At 35.5% G+C, this 25,130-nt stretch overlaps 2 protein-coding genes across 5 annotated transcripts; one reads left to right on the top strand and one right to left on the bottom strand.

Annotated features, from left to right (window-relative positions):
- Positions 1–834: 834 nt before the first annotated feature.
- LOC132304271 (ABC transporter B family member 26, chloroplastic) lies at positions 835–18,598 on the bottom strand. Of its 4 annotated transcripts, none has more exons than XM_059801871.1 (19): positions 17,988–18,127; positions 16,982–17,101; positions 16,734–16,861; positions 13,423–13,465; positions 12,825–12,869; positions 12,575–12,697; positions 12,390–12,493; positions 11,781–11,835; positions 11,626–11,696; positions 11,365–11,467; positions 7,928–8,138; positions 5,874–5,947; positions 3,799–3,855; positions 3,637–3,711; positions 2,564–2,638; positions 2,201–2,482; positions 2,043–2,107; positions 1,910–1,970; positions 835–1,377 (listed from the first exon to the last, which is right to left on the bottom strand). In XM_059801871.1, exons 3-19 carry the CDS (start codon positions 16,793–16,795, stop codon positions 1,297–1,299), a joined length of 1,587 nt encoding a protein of 528 aa, XP_059657854.1. In that variant the 5' UTR covers positions 16,796–16,861; positions 16,982–17,101; positions 17,988–18,127; the 3' UTR covers positions 835–1,296. The 4 variants fall into 4 exon arrangements, with proteins under 4 accessions (XP_059657854.1, XP_059657855.1, XP_059657853.1 ...); XM_059801872.1 differs by having other exon boundaries at positions 16,723–16,861; XM_059801870.1 differs by lacking the exon at positions 16,982–17,101 and having other exon boundaries at positions 17,988–18,598.
- Positions 18,599–19,827: 1,229 nt separating this feature from the next.
- Positions 19,828–24,574, top strand: LOC132304273 (uncharacterized). Its single transcript, XM_059801874.1, has 4 exons — positions 19,828–20,367; positions 21,379–21,531; positions 21,619–21,824; positions 24,205–24,574. The coding sequence occupies exons 1-4, from the start codon at positions 19,903–19,905 to the stop codon at positions 24,410–24,412; spliced, it is 1,032 nt and encodes a 343-aa protein (XP_059657857.1). The 5' UTR covers positions 19,828–19,902; the 3' UTR covers positions 24,413–24,574.
- The last annotated feature ends 556 nt before the right edge of the window (positions 24,575–25,130 follow it).

A 25,130-nucleotide genomic window follows, 5' to 3' on the forward strand; every position in this document is an offset into this window, starting at 1 on the left:
AAGTAGTTTCTAACCGAGACTTCCAACCATTTTAGGTTGAGTTGTTTGGTTTCAATGAACAAAAAGAAGTCTTCAGTTTTAAATTCTTTCTCTCTGTTTTCAGGAAACAAACAATGTAAAGTATAAACTATCACTATCACATTTCATTTGAATATTTGTCAAGTTTCTGAAAGTACATACAGTTTAGTGAAGATAGGAAAAAGTGATCTTCCCATGAAAATCATTCTGCAAGACTTGAAAGTGATGGCAAGAAGCATCCAATGAGGATTGAACTAGGCATCTTTGGCACTAAACAGGAGAATTCAGGGTTCATGAGTGGAGAAATATGTGGTGGTTGGAGTGAGTGGTTACATCAATAGAGGACTCGTGCATGTCCAATAACTGGAATCCGTACTTGAGCTGAAGGTCATTGGTGCCTGTAGGATCTGTGACACCTCCATTGATTTAGGAACTGAAGGAGTTCAATTTGGAGGAGAAGAAAACAACAATACTTGACTAAAATGTATGTCTACTGGGCTTTATATAATACTATCCTAAATTCAACTACAGCTAATTTGCATCATTTCAGGTACTATGGTGTCAAGGATGTTACAAGTATATATTTCATTTTGATTCAAGTCAAATAGAGTTTATCAGCAGAAAGAATATTCTTAGTGCTGACGGGATGCTTATTGAAGATTGTAGAATGCCCTATACACCACCATTGTTGCAAATTTTAGCATGCTTAGAATCTCTTTGCCAAGTCAGGGGCAGAGTAGTCATCTGCACATACTAATTATATCAACAGGCTCACAAAAAATGTTCAGGATAATAAAAGATGAGATACACTCATAATTGACCAAATCTCCTCATGGATGCTTATTTCTCTCTGTTTATTTCAACAGATGCTAATATTTATTTAAAAATAAAAGAAGATAAAGAAGAAGAAGAAGAAGAAGACTACTAGTATAAGATAAAAAAAACAGCGGAAATGTATCTCAATTAGTAACTCAGGCTTTTTGAGTTATTTGAGTTATTTGCCCCTCATCTAAGATTTTCTTCTTTTTCTTTTTCCTTTTTAATAAAGAAAAAGTAAACAAAGAAAGAAGGGAAAACATGATGTAGCAGACTATGCAGGAAGCTGCCTTGCAGTCTTCATATAGAGATGGCTGCACTGCACTGCAACTGCTTCAATGGTATCCCATCATTTTCTCTTTCCGTAAAAGTCCACATTTTTGTTGGACCTCTGTATTGAATCACACGGTAAATGCAGTTGAGGAAGAATATACTGGAATTTCAAGTATATCAACTCCTAGATCACGCTACAGCATCAGCCTGTCTTCTGGTCAATTGTGCATACAGGCCATCTTTCAAGATAAGCTCCATGTGGTTGCCCATCTGCATGTAGGAACAGAAATTAGGCCTAAAGCTTGCAACAAAGAGTGGGATAAATTAACGAGTGCCTGAGCACTCAAGAAGATCATGACTACTCAAGTTTGCAAGGGAAGGCATTTCCATTGTTCCTTGACTGAATGACTGCTAATTGCTCTGTTTTAACCAATTCAACTTCTTAGATTGTTGTACGATATAAAACTCGCAAACTGTAACAGGCCTGTAGCAAGTTCCATCTCCACTAAACAATAAATCAGTAAGCAGAAAGAACTACAAATTAATGACTTCATGGTGCAGTGTTAGCACGAGGATAGCAGTACAAATCCCAGAAAGCTCATTCACATAGCAGACACATCTGATGCCCTATTGACTACGTTCTTTGTGTGCAAACCACATTGCTTCTAGACCAAAGAATACTTGACAAAATAAAGAAAAAATCATACAAAGACGCTATTGGCATTTGTTACGTGGTTGATATGGTAGTAACTACAGTTACTGATAGACAACAGCATCCCAATGTGATTGCCAGACCACATACCTCAACAATTTGACCACCATCCATTACCACTATTCTGTCAGCAGCTTGAATTGTGGAAAGTCTGTAGAAAGTAGGTTCTTAAGTACTCGAACATTTAGTAGATACACCAAAAGGAGAGTATTGCAGGACTCACCTGTGTGCAATCACTATGACAGTTCTCTTCGTCTTGAGGTCAGTTCTAACAGCACGAAGAACAGCCTACATATAATAGCAAATGACATGTTAAATGCACTGTGTCAACAAATTCAGAGTTCCATGTGTTACTTTTTTCTAGTAATGCTAGTTAGTTACCTTGATATTGTATTCACTCTCTGCATCTAGAGCACTAGTGGCTTCATCAAGAACCAAAATGTTTGGGTCCCGAAGTATGGCCCGAGCAATGGCAATTCGTTGCTTTTGTCCTCCACTGAGCAAATTGTTATCAACAAGTGTTTTGTAACCATTAGGAAGAGATAAGATGAAGTCGTGAGCATATGCCTGCTTGGCAGCCCACTCCACGTCCTCCTGCTTCACATCTCGGGTACATCCATACCTTATGTTTGAACTAATATCCATCCGGAAAAGTCGGGGTTCCTACTCAAAAAACTCAATAAGGAAACGGTATTTTATAAAGTTTCACTTGATTTTATTTGGCAGGAAGTTTACGAGCAGAACCTGTCCCACAAATCCAATTCTTTCCCTCAACCACTTGATATTTAGGTCTTTAAGAGGGAATCCATCAATTAGAATCTACAATAAGAAAAACAATTACTAATGAAAAGTTCAACTAATTTATCTTTACACACTGTATAACTAAATAAAAGCAAGAAAGGATGTAACGCCTGGTCAAGATTCTCAACTTACCTAGGGGAAAAAATGCATATCAAGATTATGCAAGGTTTATCAATCGAAAAATGATAAGAAAGTTGATGATATTATAGAATAAGACCAGGTGCCAAAAATAAAAAGCAAAAGAAAGTGAAACTTATCCTACTGAAATAGAGTTCCAACCTAAGTTATGGCAATGGATGATTATCCCAGTTGTGATAGGACAGCCAGTTGAGTGAGCGTTAGCATTACTTGTTCCAGTTCTTTCTTTAGCAACTCATGCGTAAGCTTATCATCAGCATGTATGTGAGATGTCTGGAGAGTGTGCATTGTTCAGATGTTGTTGTTTTATCAGCGTAATTTTAAGGGTGACCAGAGGTTTAATTCGTCTTCTTTTTTTCTTTTTTTATCCCCACACTGCTCTTTTCTTTTATCTCCACATTGTTCTCAACGAAAGTGGGGAAAGTTATTCCAAGATCAAATTTATAATATAAGAACATTGATAGTTAGAGGGAAGGTAGACACTATTATTAGAATGAGGGTTAATATCACGTCTATAAGAAACTTAAGTGGTAGGAGAGAAAGCTAGGATTAAAATTCAGTATATAAAGTATATTACACTTGAAAAGATAGACATAGAAATGAAGTAGGGTGATGTGATCTACACTAGGAAAAGCAAAAGACAGTTGAAATCATATTTTTCAATATGATAGTGTGTAGTTTTAACCAAAGTTACAGCTAGATAATCAAAATGGTAAGACATTATTCAATTCGCCAAACCCCCAATAGTTAGAAATGCCTCTGTTGAGGCTTCTTGTGTTTGAATCAATAACTCCCACTAAATTGCAGACACCAGATCCTCCCATATATTTATACAATTACATGATGTTTGTTCCCAACACAGGGATAGAGCAGCTTACCTGACCACCTGTTGGCTTATAAATATGAAGGAGAAGATTCACAAGAGTGCTTTTTCCACTACCACTAAGACCGACCTAAAAAATAATAAAATCAAGTGCCATTTATTTCTTCTGGTTGGCATGAAATAATAAAAAAGATAAAGTGAACATTCACTTTCTTACAATTGCAACCACTTCATTAGGACACACTGAAATGTTTACATGTTGTAGTACAGGTACCTGTCCAGATGTCAAAAGATTAGTTCTTTTCATAGTAACATCAAAAGATTTGTGAATATTAGTCAGAAAAGGCGATCATAATCATTAGTCTGGTCATAAAAACTGATCAAAATTAGTACAAGATGAATTTCATAATCTGGAATTTAGATATAAATTTCCTACAATTTCATTATTCGAGGAATTAGTGTAATGTAGTTATTCTTATAAATTCTCTAAAAAATTGCATAGCAACAGTGACAAATTCACTGTGAAAAGGACAAATGCTTCAGCGGTTAATGAGAGAACGAGTGAGCATCTGATAATAATTTATATATTTATAAGAATAATAATCAGCAACTTCAGAATGCATCTCATCTCTTTCAAGTTGCACATGCTTATGGCAAGACATTTTACTAGAATTCTCCATTTTTTAACAAAAACACAACATATATCCTAGGGATTTTATTCAACCCAGTGTCACCTGGGGCATGGATTGCTGTTGTAAATGGGAAGCAAGACAGGCGATCAGTTTGCCATTTACTCAAAAGGTGGGACAGCAGGATGGCTTATATAACTTCATAGGGTGCTTAATTAGCGTGAAAATGTAATAAGGTGGTTTAAAAGAAAAACTTCAATAGAAGATGATTTATGAAACATGCTCCTCCAAAGCACAAATCCTAGGCTCTCAAAAGCAAGTTAATTGCAAAGAGATAATGCTGAATTTTCCAACACACATAGATTTTACATGTTTTAGGGCTGCCACCCCTTTTCTCCCCCAAACCAATTTTTCTTAGGTTTCAACTTTCAAGTCATTATTTTTCATTGAACCCAAAAAAAAAAAAAAGGGAAAGGGACCACTGAGAAAAACTTGAGAATTGGCAAAAGTAGGACTTTAGAACAGAAGTGTAACTATGTTTGAATGATCTTTCTTCAAGTTTTCGAGTCCTCGTCTTGTTTGTTGTTAATTGTTGTATATAAACTCTCTTATACATAGTGTAAGCACCTTTCTGTTTCCCATTCAAATAAACAAATGACCGCCACCACCACAAAAACAAACAATACAAGTGCTCTGTATGCTTGATTGGTACCACACCCTAATTAGATACTCTAAAGATTACATATGTAGCACTAAGATACTTCACCAAAGCATGTTGAATTTTACTGCAGTATGGAAGGTGGTACAAATATTTGTATGCAACAGAAATTCCCATCAACTTTAAAAATAAATAAAAAATGAACAGAGATTCCCATTCCTAGTGTAACATAGCAACAATATTCCATATCATATGTTTCCTGCCATATTGCCCAGTGTTGGTCCTTCTCATGAAAATATATAGTAAAAGGAACTGTTGAGAATGGAAAATGTTCTGGTTCTCACTTATTCTGACTCGTAAAATTCACATATGAAAATATCAAGTTCCTGACTGAATATTCTCGCTCGTAAAATTCACATATGAAAATGTTTGTGTAAGATATGGTTCTAATCTTCATTATAATTCAATCAAATTTATGTAGGTGAAAAGAAAGATGAAAAAGATATAAAATTTATGTTACCCTCTAAATAAAAGATGGGCTATTAATGGGTCAGATTAGGAGAGAAACCAGCAAGGTTCAACCAGCAAGGTTCAAAATCCAAACTAAAATCCAATTTTGATAAAATAGGTCGGATTGGATAGGATCTACACAGATTCTTGTTTCATTTGGTTATAATCAGGTTTCTTAAATCAGTTACAGATTCAAATCAAGATTTACACCGGTAACGGAAATCCAACTTTAATCAGGTCATATTCAAACTGAATTAGATCTGATCCTACCCATTGACAACCCTAAATAAAAACCTGCCAACTTAACAACCCTCTTAAATTGGCCACTGAAAATTCAAATTAACCCTTATCTGAAGATTCTGAACCAAGTTTGGCACTAAACAATTAAGGATGATTATAACTTTGCCATATGTTTTATTCAAGAGGTAGCCAATCAAAAAAGGTCTCAAAGTAAGAGCCAGACTTGATTTGGAGTTTTGAGGATAAGAAACGCACCATTGCTCTTGAAGGGTAATAAAACGATACATTCACAAACTCAATATGTCCCAACAGCCTTGGCAACTTTAAACCTGCAACATGTTGGCATACAATATCCAATTGATTAAACAGAGCATAACTGGAAATTAATCCTTGAAGGAAAATAATATGCAAAAAAAGAAAAAAGAAAAAAAAGAGAGATATTTCTGCTGAAACTTCTGGCACAAACAAAAAAGGTGCTCGTAACATTATCAAAAGTGAAAAATAAGCATTTGTAAAGACAAATAGAAGTCATTCTTTGCCTCTATTGAATTTGAGTGTATAGAACAGTGAATTCAGCCTGAAATAAGAAGTTGTGTCCTTTTCCACCTATCACTCTCCTTTGTCGGACCATTCTTGGTATCTCCAAAGTTCAAACTTCAAATGCGAGTACCATCTCTCCATCTTTGTCAATATTTTAGGTCAAAAGTATGACTGAAGTTATTTCTATGACTGAAGTTATTTCCTAAGTTGGATGATTCTACATAATACATATCTCATTTGGGTCCAGATCCCCTTGTTTACTAATACAAAAACAAATGCCAAGGTTGAGGTCTCTAGGGGGTCATCACATCCTTGTGACATCGTGCAAGAACTTAAAATCTAGTAAATGATCTGCACCGAATATTCAAGAAAACATTTCAGATCCTTTGACTGGGATCTCTAAAAAATCTCTTTGATAGTGTGGGTTCCTGTTGGGTAAGTAGAAAGTAGAGGTATCATACATGATACAAAAGAAATCCCAAGTGGATTGAGTTGAGTGATAGCGTGATTCAGACGGACTCACCAAAGAGCGAGTTTGACAGTCAAGGACACAAGCGCCAAAATAGGGTAAGAACAAAGAATTGCTCATGCTAATATGGCGGTTGTGTCAGTCCATGATACTTAGTTGCTTACTTCTCCTGCGATCTAATGAGATGCCTCAACATGCACCAGGATTATTTGATAGGGACACAATAGGAATACCACCAGGGTGGCCAGTGGCATCGGCGTGATAGGCTTCCCCAGTAAGCTTACAGTAGTCCAACAGAATGAGTCCACATGTTAATAGAATGGTAATTTGGAAAATAGCTGTAAAGAGTGCGTGGTACTAGTGTTGTTACGATATGAGAGCATTTATGATCCGGAAGTCAAGTGATATCTCTCTCTTTGAGCTAGGTTAAGGAATGTGCAAACATCCAAAAGAGATCACCTTGACGAACAATGGACCTCAACCACTAAGCTAAGTACCTCTTAGGACTCGGTGAACTACGAATGTCCATAATGACAGCCATACATCAAGCTCTGGAAGTCCCCTAAATCGTATTTCCCAACTCAGGTGGTACAAGCTGCATCAAAATGCCTTTAATCTTCAAGCTAGACTTATTCAGTGAATATGAGATTCTCACCATGCTCTATGAGTTTTCCTGGCTGGATGCCTTGTCTAGTTTTCCAATAATTTTTTCTTTTTTGCTTAAAAGATGCTGTCTATAGTGAGTTAGAAATATTTAAGTAACAGCATATCAAGCTGGCAGAATTAGAAATTTAGCGAATGTATTGTCCTTTAACACAGATAATTTTATTTAAGATTAGGGTCTCAAAATTAATTAATCACCCTTGGGCTTTGGAAGAAGGGAATATTGAGGTTTGGGGTGTGACAGATAAACAAGCTATAAAAGGCTGAGATCGGAAGACACTGAATGTTCCTTCTTTCACACTACCCTCACTTGATTATCAATGTCAATGTACATAGAATAAAACATGAGGTAAGGGTAGTAATGCCACGTAAGATGCCATCTTGACAACACTTGTAAAGTAAAAATGCCATTTTGGTGACTCATGGAGCACGAGAGTCCTGTACCCACACAGATTTTGATTTTGTTAAGTAACTTTACATAGAGAAACAGTTTTCAATTACAGTGCATAGCTTCAACACAATAGAAATTATTCAAATTAGAAGCAAAAAAGTGGAAGTAAGCATTATAAGCATGGAATCAATTTGAACATAACTACACAAGTACAAGTGTTATATTAGGACGTTAAGAAGTACTTGCCTTCAGATTGGAACTGGTCAGTAGGTAAAAGATCCATCAATTGGAAGACTTTTTCACTTGCCCCAACAGATTGCATCAATGATGACAAATTGTCCCCCACAAACCATGTCGAATAAATCAGCCATTCACTGTACAATAGGAACTTTGTAAGTTGCTCTGCCGTTATGGTACCAGCCAGAATAGACATTCCTCCTATTAGCACTGCAATAACCTATAAAATTAAACAGGTGAAAAGCCAAAGTCATTCACTAGATCATAAAATAAAAAATATTTGATTTCAATGGATTAATCCAAAATTGGCTTTAGCACTCCCCAATTTTATATCTAAGAATAGAATCCCCAAGACCACAACACATGTACTAACATTCTTCGTCATTCATCATTATCATCATCAACAACAACATTCTTTGTCATTTTAAGTACAAATGATTGCATATGCTTTCAGCTTCGCTCCATTCATAGATCACCTTTCCAAATGAGCATGTAGGAATCCAAAGGTATGCACAAAGTAGTACTTATGAAAATTCACAAAAATATATAGAAATTCCGAGTAACTAGTATATGAAGACATAATGTAATAAGTTCCAGTTTAAGGCTAGAACCATGTTGAAAGTAACAAGTTGACTTGTATAGTGTGAGGCAGCATATTGTAACCTTCACAGCAACAAATTGGTCAATTACATTCACTTAGTTTTTTAAGATAAGAGAACAAACAGCTTGTAGCAGAGGAAATAAACCCATTCGCAAATCTCAAATATTCAATAAACCACCAAATGCACTCCGCACAAACAATGAAGTAAAAGACTTGAATTTTTTAATAACAGGAAGATTATAAAATTAAAATAACATAATTATTAAGATCGCGCATAAAACCAACTCAAGATGCTTCATGAATTTTAGCAGGTATTACCATCTTGAAACCTGTAAGCATCCGACATAATTGGAAGAGCAGCAATTATTCTGGAAAGCATCCGAAATAATTGAAAGAAAAACAATTATTCCAGAATAGCTTTGCATATAAGAATATAAGTAATTTACCTAGCCTTTCCCTTGAATGAAACCACGTAACAGATATCTCTGGTTTTCAGTAACACAGTCAAATCTGGAGACTCTCTTCGTAAATAAATTCTCATAAAATATGCATAATTCAACGTTCCAGGAAACATTCACATATTTAAAAAATAACTATATCTTAAATTATTCAATTAAAATTTAAAAATATTACATTATTTAATTAAGATAGGGATATAGTTTGTTATTTCTACATAAGAAACAAACTTGTTTAATAGGAAAGGTATACCTCCTGGATTATTCCCATACATGTCTTGCATTATGGATAAAATGGTTACAATATCTACTTCGCTAGACCCAGATAGGTAGTTTCCATTGGGACACTAGTAAGGCACTTCACCATTTTATTTGTCATAAGGCACATCATCTTTACTCTCTATTTCTCTGATCACAAAGCCAGGCCTAACCAATCCTTCCCTATAGATTATTGTATATTTATAAAGTATTCTTTGTATCAATATAGACTATCATTTCTCAAGTCCAATAACACCCTCCAAGTCTATTCAAAATATTGCTCAGTACCTAATGCAGCACACCACCCCCACCAGGGCCACCACTGCAAATGCACTACCATTCCTACCACCGAGACTTTATGAACAGTTATTGACTGTGCCAAAACGTGAAAATTTTACAAGAATTGAACCAAACCACTTCTTCTTCTAGCCATTTGGGGAAAAAAATTCCTTCAATGTGGTCAAATTCTAGAAAGGCGTCACCCTCAAGGCCTATTGAAGGAACCGCGGAATATTGATGAAGATTGTGAGTGCGTTAAAAAATGAGGAAATTACCAATCCTTGTAAAAAATTCACTTATCTCTCACAATGTAATTAGTGTAGTTAGTCGATTCATGTGTGCTCATTGTTACATCTAGCAAGGAAGAAATTTAAAAAAAAATTAAGTAGGTAAAGAACCTGGACTTAGGAAATGCCTTTTGTTCACTAAACATAATCCAACGAGTACAACTTTATTTTCCTAGAGCTTGGACTGAAACTTTTATTACTATAATATAATGGAGGAACTGCATCCTCAGTCCACAAACCGGCTTATTATGAATTGGGAAGAAAGCTTTATAAAGCCTTCCATAAAGATTACAATCCTCTGTCAAGAAACTCTCAGTGGGTAAGAAACCTAGACTTAGGAAAGGCCTTTTGTTCACTGAACATAATCAAAACAGTACCACTTTATTTTCCTAAAGTTTGGACTTTTAAAATTACATGATATAATGGAGGAACTGCATCCTCAGTCTACAAAACGGCTTAATATAAATTGCGATGAAAGCTTTATAAAGCCTTCTATAAAGATCCCAATCTTCTGAAAAGAAACTCTCACGTCCAGATCCCTAGAAGACGGAACAAGGCAGTGAAGAATCGCAAAGTAGACAGCATGGAGGGGGGAGTACAAAAAGGTAAATAAAGACTGTGTCAATATATCAACTGAATCAGCAATTTAGAAAATAGGTAAAAATCCTTCAGAAGGGTGAAAAAGTTGAGAGATCATCCATCTATAAATGGAAACGTTTTGAACCCTCGTCATTGACGCAGGAAGTAGCTATAGAATAACTGGAATCTCACACACAGATTATTTTTATGAATAGTTCATTCAAATAATTTCAGATAAGCTGTATCGTGCTCAAAGTGACCACCATTGATACTATACATTTTTTACAGGGTAATCAGGAATCGTTCAAGATATACAAAACATATAGCTATGATCAATGGGGTGTGTGAATGCTTCGGCAAAAGGTCTTATTAAAGGAGATTACTTTGTCGATAAAGTACCCAAAAGACATTATACGCTGCTAATATCACATTGTAACATTACTGGACAAAATATATTTAAGTAGACAGTCAATTCATGAGAGGAAAGTGAAATGGTGAGCAAATATGTTTTCTAAAAACACCTTTTTTTCATTTTTCTGAACTTTAACTGTGAAGGCTGGAGGCCAACTTGTAAATATCTCAATCAATGGGGTGACCCATTGTGAAGTTTCATACTATCTTGAACAAGCTGGCAGGTAAATATTCTTGCACCAGTAAATTTGGTGAGTTTTAAATTGCATGATTCATACTTTTCCTGGGGCAGCAGAAAGCTGGCAACTCAGGCCCAATATTGAACAGGTGACCCACATTTACAACACAACCCAATTCTATCACAGTCTTGGGGTTGGTAATCAGAGATAAAGTTATGTCAAGTTAGGTCGTTCAGTTACAGACAATTTTTTCTTGAATAATTAGCGACTTTCTTAAAAAAGAGAACAGAAATGAACCAAGATGAATAACCAAACTTCTTGTCTAGAAATTTGCAAGAAAAAATTCGTCTTAAAACAGGATAAATCTTATCAATTTGATGACTAAGAAGAACTTGACCTGTGTTGAGTGATAGAGAGTGTTGAAGCTGAGGTTCCAAAATCCATATGCGGCACTTTGTCGCAAACTTATATCAGCTAATTTTCCCAACCAATGGTTGTATCTATCCACCAAAGCACGATAAATCATACATGTGTCGAAAAAAATTTAGTATGGACATACACATGTTCTGATTTGCCTTTCCTTCTGCAAATCATGTTAAAGAAAGTAGTGCAGATATATACACTTTTGATAAAAGACATAAATACTAGCATTTTTTACCTTCCAAGTTCTTGCTTCTCCGTTCCATAAACACGAACTGTTCTAATCAAAGATAATGTCTCTTGTGCAACCTATATTATATAACGAAAAAATATTTCACATAAAAATAATTAGGCAATAGTATCTTCAAAACATGACTAGCCTTCTGATCATACTTCATTTGCAGAAGCAGTGAACTCTTGAATCAACTTTGCTGTTTTCTTCTGGTACCTATAAAAAAAGCAGGTAGAAGGAATAACTAATAGCACTACAACAAACTAGAAAGAGCAGAAGGCATGGCATGGTTACAGTTTTGAAGGTGTAAAATAGCCTAAAGGAGGAACCCAGACTTGGATTTATTCACACTACCCATTCCAAAAGGCTGTAAGAAAATTAAACTGATACATATCAGCTTCTTCTTCTTCTTCTTTTTTCTTATCTTTTCTTCTTTCTTTCTTTTTTGAATGTGAAAATGATTTGACCATCGTGGTCATGCAGAAAACCTCCAATAGAAAGTTGACCCAGATAGCCCAAACAACTCCACTTTTGATCTTCTAAATTTCTTATTATAAAAATACCTCATATTCCATTGGTTCTACTCCTAGCATTACTTAGATTCAGTTTCATTCATAAATCCTAGTATAACTGTTGCTTATCCTAGAAACATTCAATTCTAGTACATCTCCCATCCACAAATTTATGTTTATATATCTGTAGTGAGGCAAATTTGAGATTATGACAAGACACCATAGTACATACAAAAAGGGAACAAAATAAAATCTTACCGGCCATATAACAGCATTATGGTTGATAGAGTAGTGCATATTGCCAATGTACATAATCCAAGTGGCCATGATAAAATCAACAAGTAAATCATTGCACCTGTCGCCTGAAAAAGGATAATGAATGAGCTCCTCAACTTCTAGACAAACTCATGAACAGACATTGGTTATTTGATTAGCAAAGATACCTGAAGACCATTGCGTAGTATTAAATTAAGATCATTTCCAATAACACGTGCTACTTGCTGACAATCTGCCCCAAGCCTACTTGTCAAATCACCAACTGTTTCAGAGTCAAAAAAGGAAATATCCTACAAAGGAGGTAAAATCAAAACAAATTATTCAATGCACCAAGAATCCAGATAGTATATCTCTGAAATGCATGTGGCAATGGAAGTATACAAGTAATGGATGCACATGGAAATGGAAGTATTTAACCTGAAAAAGAAGAGTGGAATATAAGGTTTCCCTCATTCGCTTGACCTGCAAAATTGTATGTGGAAGGGTATCAATATTGAAGCCATTAATCTACCAAAAATTTTCAAATTATATCCTAAAAAAGGTGTTTCATAAGATTTACTAAGTTTGGATTCATGAATAACAAAAGATCTGTACATTTCATTGAAACCATCCACATGGCCAAGCCATGTTTAAGACAAGAAAGTACATATGTTGCCCACTTTTTGGATGAGAAACGACTCAAATACCTTTAGAATAATATTCAAAATCATATACCAAGATGTCAAAGTGTCCAGGAACTTTCATGGGATTACAAGTTCCTTCTTAACCCATACAACCAAAAACTGAATGGTGTAACAGGACAGCCAGTCCATATATAACGTCCACCATTCATTTATCCAAGATGCGACAAAAATTACACCTGCTATACTTTTTCTTAAACAAAAGTATTCTTTGAAAAGCAACTGGGTAGTGTCTTTTAAAAGTTAAGTCATGATAGAAACACATCATATAAGCAATGCCAGAACAAAAACCTTTAAGATTCTTTGAATAGTTAAATCATGATATATAAACTCACAAGGATCATATTTGCGATGCCAAAACAGCAACCTCGTACGCCACTGTAAGTCAAATAAAAAGAGCATAAGGTCATCAGCATGGTCACATTATTTATATAGAGCTCACGTTCTACTTGTGGATAATACAAAGTTTGATACAATGCACAATTTTAAAACAATTGACAAAATGAAAGGGAGTTGCTTTATACATTTTTTTAAGCCAAAGTATTGCATTTGTCAGGAAGGAATGGTAAGGATGCTCCATTGTAACCTGAAAGTCGCAAGTTCGAAACGAGAAACAGTCTCTCTACACGTGGAGGTAAGGCTGCATACATCTAACCTTCCAAGGCTCCCGTTAGGTAAAACATTTACATGTTTATTGAGTCAAAGAATTGCGTTTGACAGGAAGGAATGATAGGGTTGCTCTATTGTAACGTGGAGGTTGCACATTCGAAACGGGAAACAACCTCTCTGCATGCACGGGTAAGGCTGCATACATTTGACTCTCCCAGACCCCGCAGTGGTGGGAGCCTCGTGCACTAGGCTGCCCTTTTTCAGGAAGGAAATTTCTATACTTCGGCTGCTAATTTGTAACTCCTATATGCTCCAATGCACCCTTAATTGGAACAACCCACCTCATAAATATGATCAGGACCAAATTTTTATCCAGCATCATACTTGCAAATAAATCATATTTCTTATTTTTAACAATGTTACCTAATTCAGGCGCTATAATAATATGAAATAGTGAATCGGATAAGAGGGCGGGCCTTGGCACAATGGTAAGGTTGCTCCATTGTGACCTGGAGGCAACAGGTTCGAAAGGGGAAACAGCCTCTTCGCATTTGAAGGTAAGGCTGCCCTCACAAATGCTGCAATGGCGACCCTCATCCACTAGGTTAGCGCTTTTTGTATTCCATTCTCTCCCCCAATAATAAAATACATATAACCAAAATATTCAGCTCAAAGAAGAATGCTAATATGAAGAACTCTTCAAGTACCCTAACTCAAAATGGCTCACCTTATTATTTCTTTACAAATGAATAAACCTAGACATTCTGATAAAATTATTGAATAAATATATTTGCAGTATATATGAGAAGCACATCACAGGACCAAAACCTGAGGCTCTGATAGATAGTCGTGCAAGGCCCAACTAGATCTAGAGAAGGGGTGAATATGTCTTTGTAGATTTTTTGAAACCCTAACTGCCTGTAACTGAATTTTGAATTTAAGTTTTAATTAAACCAATTATGAGTGTGAATCCTTCGATTTTGTGTCTGTTTGTTGTATCCGATTACTAAAATACGAGAAGATAATCAAAGTAAAACAATCACATAAACACACCAAATTTACGTAGAAAACCTTGATGGGTAACCCACGAGGACAGTGTCCTGATGTAAAATAATCCACTACGAATAAAGAGAATACAACCTCAAGGTCCAGATTCTTACCCCTAAGAACTACCTAAGTTGATTTACCTGATCTAGTATAATGCCAAACACCTCGTATCAACCACCAATTATAATTTGACGAACAACTTTGGGATTCGTAGCTTTATTATTCTCCACATATAAATTCCTTTGGTTCTTAAGAATAACAATGAATACTATCACAACTAGATGAACTCTCAAAATATGTGCGACAAACAAAAATACTGATATATGAAAAATCTCAATGTGATAATTTGCATCAAAATCATTTATATATATGTCCTCTTGTGTTTTCCAAAAACTTAGTAATGTATATATAGATTTTTGAAAGAGTAGTCCTAAGAAATAGGTTTAATGAACCTAACTTCCAGCAGCCAGAGATAGAACCCTTGTTTGGGGGATTGATCCCTTGCTCTCAGCAGTTGAAGGATTGATACTTCTACAGGGGACCAATCCCTCTGCGAACAAAAACACAGTTTTTGCCATATTGACACAATAAACTGATTTTTATGCAATCACACCGTTGTGGACACGGACAACTAGATCAGGTTAAAAAACAATTAGAACTCTTCCTATATGCAAATTAATTGTAAAGCAATCAAATCAAAATATGAAAAAATGTGCCCTCAATGTTCAATGATAAACCCTAATTATGAGTAATCAACAAAATTATTCAAATTACCTTCTTACCCTTGGCATCTCTATCATTGTTGATCATCTTCATGAGTCATCTCCAATGGATCAAGAGATAATCAACTTTATCTAAATGACTCACCAATAAAATAAAGAGTACAAACTCTGGTTTTTGTTACGAAATTTGCCAACCTATGACACTAAGTCCTAACACAAAGTATAGGCTAAAGCTCAGTCATCTGTAAGTGCCTACGCAAGCATACAAAAGAGCACGTTGCATAGGAACCTAAGTAATTTCCTTAAGCAATTGTAATGTTAAACATGTTGTACGCATAGTGTGCCGTTTGTCACCACATCAGTTTCTAATTGTACTTTTGTAAGCAAGCAATGGTCAAAAGTACAAAATTTTAAAGAGAGAGTATGAAAATGAAAATGCTTCCTGAGATCATTATCTACTAACAAATTTCAAGAAGAGTAGAAACAAGAAAACAAATTTTTAAATCAAACCCATGGAATGATACAGATCTAGCAGGATTATCCATATATAATATAATGCATACCAGCCAACACAAGCAGTGTACTTTAGAATCTACTCCACAAACCTTGACACCATTTTAGAGATCAAAATGAATTTGCATCAATGTAGAAAAATGCCTGGGCAGATTGTAACATTCTCACATGCATCACACTTCACTCCTATTTATTTGAAATTCATCTTCTTTCATCGAAAGTTTAATGAATCCATAGAAGAACACACACACACACACAGATATATAAAGAGAGAGAAAGAAAGTTCCAACTTCCAACACAAAATTTGTTTTAGATCAATATTCTGATACCTAAAAAGTAAGGTATCGGGTAACACTAAATGGAAAAGTAAGCAAAAATTTACACCTACAAAAACTAATAAAGTCTAAAACCTTGTGTTGCCTAGGAGCCCTATCACCTAGCATTGTAAGTAGGTTAGGCACGCATAGGTTCACTTGCTTAAATGTCTTTTCAATGAAATTAGGTTTTTTTTTTTGGTTTGTAAGCTGCAAGACAGGAAAGATATGAAATGGCCAACTATATAAATTGTGAATAATTTTTTAATATACAAAAAGAATAGAATCTGTTATTACTACAATAGAAATTAATATGAGTCTGAAATATGATTTTGAATAAATTTTTAGGACTGAGGTATAAGCAGAAGGGGAAAATAAGATAAAGGTTCATTCACTAGTTGCTTCTAAGAGAAGGGAGCTTTGATCATACAAGATTTTAACCTGCAAATTCCAGAAGTGAAACATAGTAGAACTAAAAGGCGCACATTCCGGTGGAACACCATGATTTCACCACTCTGTGCGGAAAAGATTGATGCCGTCAAGAAATGTGGTATGGAAATCTCGGAAAGCTGAACCACAAAAGTGTAATTTAGGTGTGTCAGTAAGAAACTATAAAACCGAAAATGGTTAAGATAAACTACAAAACTGAAAATGGTTCAGATAACTAACTTCAAGATAGCTTTTTTCACCTTAGAAAATTTTCATGCATGATTTTCCACTGCAATGGCTTTAAAAAGAGCCGACTGGGGAAGATGAATCCATGTAGTCAACCCAAATAAGTTGGGATTAAGTTTTGTTGAGTTGAATTTCTGCTGTGCAATATATATGTCAGGCATGATCAATGGCCAGCTATCTAAAGAAATATTAGATCGATGAATTACGTTCATATATTTTTCTTAGAAGACCAATTTATATTATTTGTCCACTTTAATCATCATTCAAAAAGCCACTGCACCACATACTTTAATCGCCACTAGTTGGGGTCGACTACATGGATACATCCCCTCCAATCAACTATTTTTACAAAAGAATATCAAAGATTAAACCTGTATCCAGTCTAACTATCCCAACATCTTGCAATGACAAAATCAACATTGGATGATGAACTCACTAAGGTCTGTTTGCCTGTTTGAAATGGCACTCTCCTAATATATTCTTGCCAATTGGTATTACAACATCTAATTTGTCTTCAATTTATTTTTAGAGATGGAATTTAGGTCAATTTTTACTTTTTTAGAAGAACGAGGTTGGTCACTAGCTGAGGATCTTCCTTGGGCAAAATTCTTCTATGCTATCATAATTCTCTCTAGTATCACCTTTCTCTCTCTTCAGATCACTTTGCATTAAAATTTTCTTTATCCTTAAATACTTATAACAAGAAAAGAAATTCATTCGATTTCCATTTTTAAGAACACCATTAGTCATTCCGAAAGAAGTTATGCATATTGTAAAAGGTGCCGACTAACTTGTTTGCTAAAGTGTTTTGGAGGCCATATCCATACAAAGACTGCGAAGGAAATGGTTGCATAACCACGAATAATCATGCAAATATAACTACATTGTCACTAAATTTGCTAATTTGATATTAAGCTGACATTTTATCAAACAAATGGCATACTAAGTAAGATAAATTATACTATATAGTACATATACATACACACATACAACAAACAAGAAGCAAATATAATGCCATACCGCTGTAAGAACTAGGGCAGAAAAAGCCGCGATAATAACCAAACGATCTTGGGCGATCAGTTGCCACATTCTCTGAAGCGCTCGCACGACAGTCACCGGTTTTGCAACAAGTCCCACTTCAACGTCTTCAGAGAAGCTCCACCAGCTTCCACCAGGCAAAATTGATCGAAGAAAACCAGCCCACCTCCGCAGCCTCTCACCAAACTCAACATTTTCTTCTCCGTAGTCTCTCGAAGACCCCTCTGGATTGTTTTGCACAGAAAACCCATTAATGGAGGCAGATTTTGGGGGAAGAATGTAATTCAATCGCCGATTAGACGAAGAGAGAGAGAATTGGAGTTTGGTTTTGGGGGGTAAATGGAGGAGTTTGGGACGAGTGTTGAGAGATGTTTGTGTGTGGTGAAGAGGAGATGAGAAGCGAGGTTGAAGATTGGAAAGAGTGAGAGCCATGGATGAATGTTGGGTGAGCTAACAAGTAGTTGCAGAGAAGAGAAGGTATGGTTGTGGTTGGTGCTTGATTATTATAGTTGTTGTCTTGCACAGACAACACTCACCGATATCCAGAAGAAGAAGCCACCATTTCGGTGTTTGTAAAGAAGTTGCGACTTACACGACTCATCCCAGGGAAAGCGCCAATAAAGTGGGACCTGGAATTTTAATGGTCTGTAGACGGGTTGGAAAAGTAACTCGAACAAATTGGACCAGTAGTATTTCTTGCACGTCTCAAATAATAATGAGTATTTTCTTGAACTTCTCTCAAATAAAAGTTGAAGTGTGAGTTATTGTGGGGAAAGAAAATAAACAAACAAATAAATTTGTTTAATTTGAAATATAATATTTAATATTTTAAATAGTAATCATTTGTTAATATTCATTTGTTGTAAGATTTTTTAAAATAATAATATAAAGACATATTTGATAAAAAATAATTGTAAGTTTAAAAAATATAATGATTAGTTTTAAAATGTTTGTTTATTTATTTAAAATTATTGTTACCAAAAGTTGTTGTAAGGAAACATATAAAAATATTAAATTGATGTTTTTATTTTTGGCAGCTATTCAATAAACTTTTTAGCACTATGCAAAATAAAATAATTTTTATTAAACACGTTTGATCTACTGTTCACCACATGGTAGCCGATAAAAACAAAAACACACAAAATAATACATGTATAAACACAAACCAAAAATAATACCGCGTACAAACACCGACCCTAACGCGTTTTATTTTTGATATTTTTGTTTTTGTCAATTAATGTAGCAATGACAGTAGAAAAAACACTTTGAAAAAAAATGGTTTGGTTTTGTATAGTGCCAAAACTTTTTGTGAATGGTGACAAAAAATAAAAACCAAAATTTGATATTTTTACGCATTTTAGCACACTGTAACAATGATTATTGTAATGATAAATAGTTAGAAAATAATAATAAATTTTAAATGACATTTTAAAACTAACCAATAAAACAAAAACAATTTTTAAGTAAAAAAATTGCAACATTTTTTAATTATTTTTATTTTATTTTTATGTTCTTAAAAAACACTTTTGAGGAAAGCACAAGAATATGCACACCACCATATTGAAGTGCCAATAATACGACACCGTGTGAGGATGAGATTTTCCAGCGCCGTGATTGACTGCCACAATCAACAATCTCCCCTTGCCCGCAAGAAAACTCGACTGTTAACAGTTCCCACAGCGACACGTTTACATTCCATTAGACAATTCTACCCTCATCACGTCGCTCGAATCCCAAATTTTCATTACCACAACAAATCCTAAATTATGGATATTTCAGTCTTTTCAATTCCACCGAACAAAATATCTCCACCGATCCTTCGCAGCTGGGAGCTCCATATCTCTCAGTTCTCTCTCTCTCTCCCCTCTCTTTCTCTCTCTCTCTAAACTCCGCCGCGATGGCCGTGGTGATCGGAAACACAGCTCTGTTAGTCGATGTGATAGCGCCTCGGATCGTATTACCGGACCGCAAGCTCCGCCCGGTGCCCGCCGATGTCCTCTTGAACCTGTTCCACATCGCGAACACGAACGCGTCGCACGCTTCTATGGCGACGAAAAGCTTCGAATCGGATAAGGAGACTCGGAATCAGAGAGTTGGCGTTCGAGGGAAGGTGAATTCGAAGGTTAACGCGGTGGATTCCGAAGGTTCGAGCGACGACGACGGGAATGGATACGAGGAGGAGGAAGAGGAGGGGTTTGATTGGGAGAAGGAAATGAGGAAGAGAGTGAAGGAGATTGAAGAGAGGAAAGAGTTGGAGAGGAAGGCCGAGGAGTTGCAGAGTCGAATGGAGGATGGTGAAGGGGAGTTCAAAGAAGAGACAGAGGAGGAGAAGAGGATGAGAGTGAGAAAAGAGCTCGAAAAGGTTTGATAGTATTTGTTTATTTAGTGTTGACATACTTGATAAATCGTTGCAAGTGGCTTTCTTTCTTATTTTACGTTTGGTTGCTGATAAAATGCTAGAAAGAAACAATTTGAAGCTTAATTGGTTTTTTGTTACTTGGATTAGTGAGAAGAAAGAATAGAAAAACAAAACTTAGTATAACTGTGACTAGGGTTCCAAATGAACCAAGTTGTTCATGAATTGCTTGGACTCGGCTTCATCAAAGCTCATCTCGTGCTCGTTGCTAATCAAGCTCGAGTCTTTTTTGACGAACTAGTTGAGCCTGAACAACCCATGGCTTGGCTCTTTAGGCTTATGAACAAGCTCAGCAAGATTCTTGAACATGGCTCATTTTATCAAGAATTGTTTAAAATTTATACTTTAAGTTTCTCCTTAACAATCTTTAGTTTGACCTTGCGATCAGGATCAGAATTGCGAGTCAATTGAGGCAAGCTCAAGCTCAAGCTCAAGCTCAAGCTCAAGTTCAATGAGAAATGTTGGAGCTCGAGCTCGAACTCGAACTGGCTAAGCAGCCTGATATCTGACTTAGTTTAGGTGATTTATCTTGAAAACCAAGAGTAACCAAAACTGTTTTTTAGTTTTCTAAACCAAGCGGATTTTCAATCTGAAAAACTGAAAATTCTCTAAAAACTGTTCTTTGAGTTACATTCCAAGCAAGGCCTAAGGAACCGATCAGGGAAAGAGAAATATTTTTGCATTTTCTTTTTGTTCTTTTCTTTTATGCTAATGTGTTTCAATATTAGATTATCAAACAACATTGTTAGTAACTTATTTACATGGGAAGTTATGTAGATGTTGTGTTCCTCATTTTAGAGGTCAAAGTTAATGTAATGGTGTACTATGGCTGAACCATGGATGTCATTGTTTTTTCTCAAAAGATTCAGTGGCACAGATACAAAGTTGTTGTATGACTTAGCATTATTTTTATGTTGCTAGTAGTAAAATAGGAACTTTTGTTGTATGAGAGTACAGGTGGCTAAGGAGCAAGTGGAGCGGAGAAAGACAGCTCAGTTGATGTTCGATTTGGGTCAGAGGGCTTATGGGAAGGGTATGTATGGACGTGCCATTGAGTTCCTGGAAGGTGCCCTCACAATCATTCCCAGGCCGACTTTGTTTGGTGGTGAGGTTGGTCCGATAATTGAAAAATTGGGTCTCTTTTGGAGATCTCTTTTGATTATGGACTGATGTGACTACTATGGTTCTGGTTCTCAGATACAGATATGGCTTGCTATGGCGTATGAAGCCAATAACCGCCATGCAGATTGCATTGCTTTATACAAGCAATTAGAACAGAAGCATCCCAGTGTCAGCATCCGACGCCAAGCTTCAGAGCTTCGCTACATCTTGCAAGCACCTAAGCTCAAGATATCCCAGGAGGAGATGGTAACCATACCACTGATAGGTTCTAGCTATGATAGGTGAGTTTTTGGGTTTTTTTTATTTAATTTTCCTGTGTAATTAATATCAACTATAGATATTTGCTGCTTTGGCGAATGTATAGGATGTCTCACAGCTTTGAAGCATAAAGGTCTATTTAATAAGCATCAATTGGCTCTAATAGCAGGAGCAGCAAAAGTATGGTCTTCCGTAGCACTTCATTGGTTTAGATGTAAATCAAGAATGATTTAATTGGGAACAATAAGAGCTATACTTGGCATAGAAAAACATTGAGGAGAGACAAAAAACTTTACCAGTCACAATGGGTTTACATAAAGTTGTCTTTGAGTCCTTATTTTTGCATTGATTCAGATGAGCTGGTCAGCGTATCTAGGAAGAGGTCGCATAGCGTATCTTATTTGTTAATAATCTAATTTTAGTTGGAAAAAACTAGAGTAGGGGTTAGTTTTATGTTGACTACAGAATTGCTTATAACCAGACTTTTAAAATTATGAGCTATTAGAAGTGTGTTTTAGAATCTGATGTTTCAGTAGAAGAGCTATAACCCCCGATGTTCATTGCACCCAATAGGACCTAGAGGTGCACCAAGGAAGGACAAGATGTGAGAAAGCTAGCTAAGATGGTATGGCCTTGTGCCATTAAGATCAATGACTGCACTAGTTAGGAAGAATGATTTGGTTTAAGTTGAAGGCACTCCATAAATTTATGTTACATGGACTGACATATAGGGTTCAGGGGCAGGTGCACTGTGCACCTACATGTGGCACCTGTACCCAAGTGCATCCAAATGTTGGCAATTGACTATTGTCTGCCCCCATGTTAAAACCAGGGTATCATGACTGGATTATACAATACCATTTTGTTCTACGTGTTCTCAAAATTTTCAAAACAAGTATTTTCAACTCCTTTGAACTCACTTCCAAGTTTTGAATTCTCAACCTCAATCAACAAAGTTGCAGTGTATCTTAAATGGAGTTCTTTCTCCCTTTTCCTTAATTTATTTACTAGGGATGTGTTTTGCTAGATTAGTATGCTGGCAGTAACTACACCTACTTCTAATCAAACTAAGGTTTTATAAGTGAGTGTTGTTTAGGATAATTGCATATGGGAGATAAATAAATAAAATAAAATAAAATAATAAAAAAAACCCATGCTATTACTGTGTCTGCAGCTAAATTTACTATGTAATCCTGAAATGTAGGAAAATAGCTTTTCCTTGTTCTTTTGAGGTTCCTTTATGGAGAATAATTTGCTTCTCCGGACCTTATTAAGCTCTTACTGTAAAAGTATATTTGATGCCATAGCTAATCAATATCACATACCAAATGACAGAAGCTTCATTTTTATGTCATCAATGCCCTCTCATTTAAATTTTCTTTTTTTATTTGAAAACATTAAACCTAGGCTGACAGGAAGCACATTAATTTAACCGGTACACGGGATCTATCAGTTGTTCCTTTAGCGATATGCACAATCTTCCTTCTTTCGGTTTTGCTTGTGTTTTTAATGGAATTCTTTGATATTCTTTGATTTCCATTTCTTACACATTTAATTATGTTGTTGGACTACAATGTAGGACTTCCTCGAAATCTGCATCTCTGTGGATGCCTACATAACCTACTGTTTAGCTTTTACAATGGGTCAAAAAAATTGTACTCCGTTGGTTTGGCCATTTTGTTGCTCATCCTGTCAAATGTTGGCCCATTCTTTTCCCCCAGTTCAGCAGTATGTTTCTCCATAAATTTTCATGACTCATATTTCTTGTTGTTTTAATCTTTTTTTCTTTAGATCCTCCATCCGGAACTCCCATCAATACTTCATGTCCAACTGTGATCCCACATGATGAAATAAGAACACTCTTGGGAAATTAACATGCTGTATCACTATTACTGAGATGTCGGTTACTTCCTATGTGGCAATTTCTTATAGATATTAACATTTGATGTAGCTTCATGGTACTTGTGTGGGGCCACGGTCCTAAAATATGGTAGGTTTTGAGATATTAGGATCTTTAGCTAGCCGATCAGGATAATTGTGTGAGATATATATGCCCAGTGCAGTGAAGACTTCCAGTGACCACTACAATTTCAGATATTGGTTTTTGTTATGACAAAACTAGAAGGTATAATTGCAATGCTATGTCATTTCAACTGACATCTAATTCAGATTTTTTACCATCTAAAACTTGATTTAGAAGACTGTCTCGATGTCATTCTTCATTAAAGTTATTTCTGAATATTTCCTTCCTTGTTCTGAACCTAGACAATGCATTTTGGTTGTCAATTGTGTTGTTTAGGTCTTGTATTGGCCCAGTGTTTCTCATTTTTTCATGGTATCTGATTATTATCACTTTCAGCAATTTAATTAAGTTGATGGGATTCTGTAACTTTGCTGTTTCAGCTATGCAGCAACATGGACTGATAAATACAAGGACAAAGACGAAAGGCGAAGTGGGTCGACGACGAATCAGCTCCCGTCAAGCCGAGACTATCTAGGGGACTTTTTGGTGTGGCGACCACCTACTGATTTGGAGAAGAACCAAGCATTCTGGGTAGCTTTAACATTATGGTTGGGTTTGGTTGGAGCTGGGCTCTTTCTTACAAGATGAATCATATATATACAATCATGAACTGTAAGTCTGCCGCTGATTGTGATTTGTAAAATGTATTCATTCTTGAAAATAGGTTGTGGTTAATGTTGTATATGTAATTTTATGCGAATGCCCTTTGTGAAATATAGCGTATTTTGTGATTGTTTCCTGGTCTGACTATATCTTTTTGTTTTGTTTCTCTCTTCCAATTTGACACTTCATTATGTACTAGCCAGCAGATTTTACTTATTTATTTATTTTAATATTACTGTTTTTCCTGCATGCATACAATCGTAAACAGTTTTTCAATGGGCAGCTAAGTCAAATCATTTAATTTAATTTTTATTTTTTTTATTGACAAGAAATTTGCACACTTATTTGTTCTTGTGGGATTTGAATCTTCACGACATAGAAAATATATCATTAGGCACAAGGCTTAATCAAAAAAAATTTATTGATCACGTGACTCAGGGCCATCAAATGGATCAACAAAGAAAACATGTGACATTTACGCATTAGTGAGATGATTTTAATTTCTATGAAATAATAATAATAATAATAATAATTTCTATGTTCTGCATGTAAAATATGGTTGTGTGATGCAAAGTTAATTCTCACGAAAATAAGATGTTATTACTATGCATATTTTGGATTTTTTTATTTATTTATGATTTTACCTGTTTTATTTAAATTTTAACATTGTTTAAAATAATGACACATCTGATGATAAATTAAC

Source organism: Cornus florida, unplaced genomic scaffold, assembly GCF_030987335.1.
Source record: "Cornus florida cultivar Cherokee Brave unplaced genomic scaffold, ASM3098733v1 CherokeeBrave_3.0.0_Hap2_Chr04, whole genome shotgun sequence".
NCBI lineage: Eukaryota > Viridiplantae > Streptophyta > Magnoliopsida > Cornales > Cornaceae > Cornus > Cornus florida.

What these genes read in the sequence shown, in the direction of transcription:
- LOC132304273 (XM_059801874.1), top strand. Translation starts at nt 19,903, where the DNA reads ATGGCCGTGGTGATCGGAAACACAGCTCTGTTAGTCGATGTGATAGCG. An exon ending in TGAGAAAAGAGCTCGAAAAG is followed by an intron (nt 20,368 to 21,378) that starts GTTTGATAGTAT and finishes ATGAGAGTACAG; the next exon opens with GTGGCTAAGGAGCAAGTGGA. An exon ending in ATAGGTTCTAGCTATGATAG is followed by an intron (nt 21,825 to 24,204) that starts GTGAGTTTTTGG and finishes TTGCTGTTTCAG; the next exon opens with CTATGCAGCAACATGGACTG.
- LOC132304271 (XM_059801870.1), bottom strand. Translation starts at nt 18,437, where the DNA reads ATGGCTCTCACTCTTTCCAATCTTCAACCTCGCTTCTCATCTCCTCTT. An exon ending in GTCATAGTGATTGCACACAG is followed by an intron (nt 1,971 to 2,042) that starts GTGAGTCCTGCA and finishes TACTTTCTACAG; the next exon opens with ACTTTCCACAATTCAAGCTG. An exon ending in ATGGTGGTCAAATTGTTGAG is followed by an intron (nt 1,378 to 1,909) that starts GTATGTGGTCTG and finishes TCCTACATGCAG; the next exon opens with ATGGGCAACCACATGGAGCT.